Source organism: Myotis davidii, unplaced genomic scaffold (assembly GCF_000327345.1).
Source record: "Myotis davidii unplaced genomic scaffold, ASM32734v1 scaffold431, whole genome shotgun sequence".
Lineage (NCBI taxonomy): Eukaryota > Metazoa > Chordata > Mammalia > Chiroptera > Vespertilionidae > Myotis > Myotis davidii.
Genome location: NW_006282878.1, coordinates 89638 through 90010, shown reverse-complemented (window position 1 = coordinate 90010; position 373 = coordinate 89638). Strand labels below are relative to the sequence as shown.

Sequence of the window (373 nt, the reverse complement as noted above, 5' to 3'; positions counted from 1 at the left end):
TGCAGTCCGCAGGGCCCCGGGTTCTCGATTACCATCAAGGGCGCGAACCTCCTGCCTCGGTGGCAGGCTCCTCCCCGGCCATGTGTCTCTCTCACATCGATGTTCCTCTCTGCCTCCCCCTCTCCCTTCCGCTCTCCCTAAAAATCAATGGAGAAATATCCTCAGGGGGGGGATTCACAACACCTGTGTCAGCTGTGGGGGTTCGGGGGTGGGAGGCGCCTAGAAGAAGGGGTTGACAGCTCTTCCCCCCCCTTTTCTCTTTTTTTCAGCAGCTGACGAGGCCCCCCCGCTGCCCAGCGCGCCCCCCGTGTGAGTGCCCCCGGCGCTGCGTGTGGAGGAGGAAGGGCCGCGGGGCCGCGGGAGGAGACGGGAG

At 64.9% G+C, this 373-nt stretch overlaps 2 protein-coding genes across 2 annotated transcripts in view; both read left to right on the top strand.

The window, feature by feature from the left end:
- ZNF805 (zinc finger protein 805) overlaps positions 1 to 373 on the top strand; it is a 59971-nt gene that overhangs the window by 14621 nt on the left and 44977 nt on the right. The window lies entirely within an intron of this gene.
- Positions 1 to 373, top strand: part of AURKC (aurora kinase C) — a 6500-nt gene that overhangs the window by 764 nt on the left and 5363 nt on the right. The window contains exon 3 of the mRNA XM_006753304.2: positions 270 to 309. Within this exon, the coding sequence (XP_006753367.1) occupies positions 270 to 309 (40 nt within the window). The remainder of the gene's footprint in view (positions 1 to 269; positions 310 to 373) is intronic.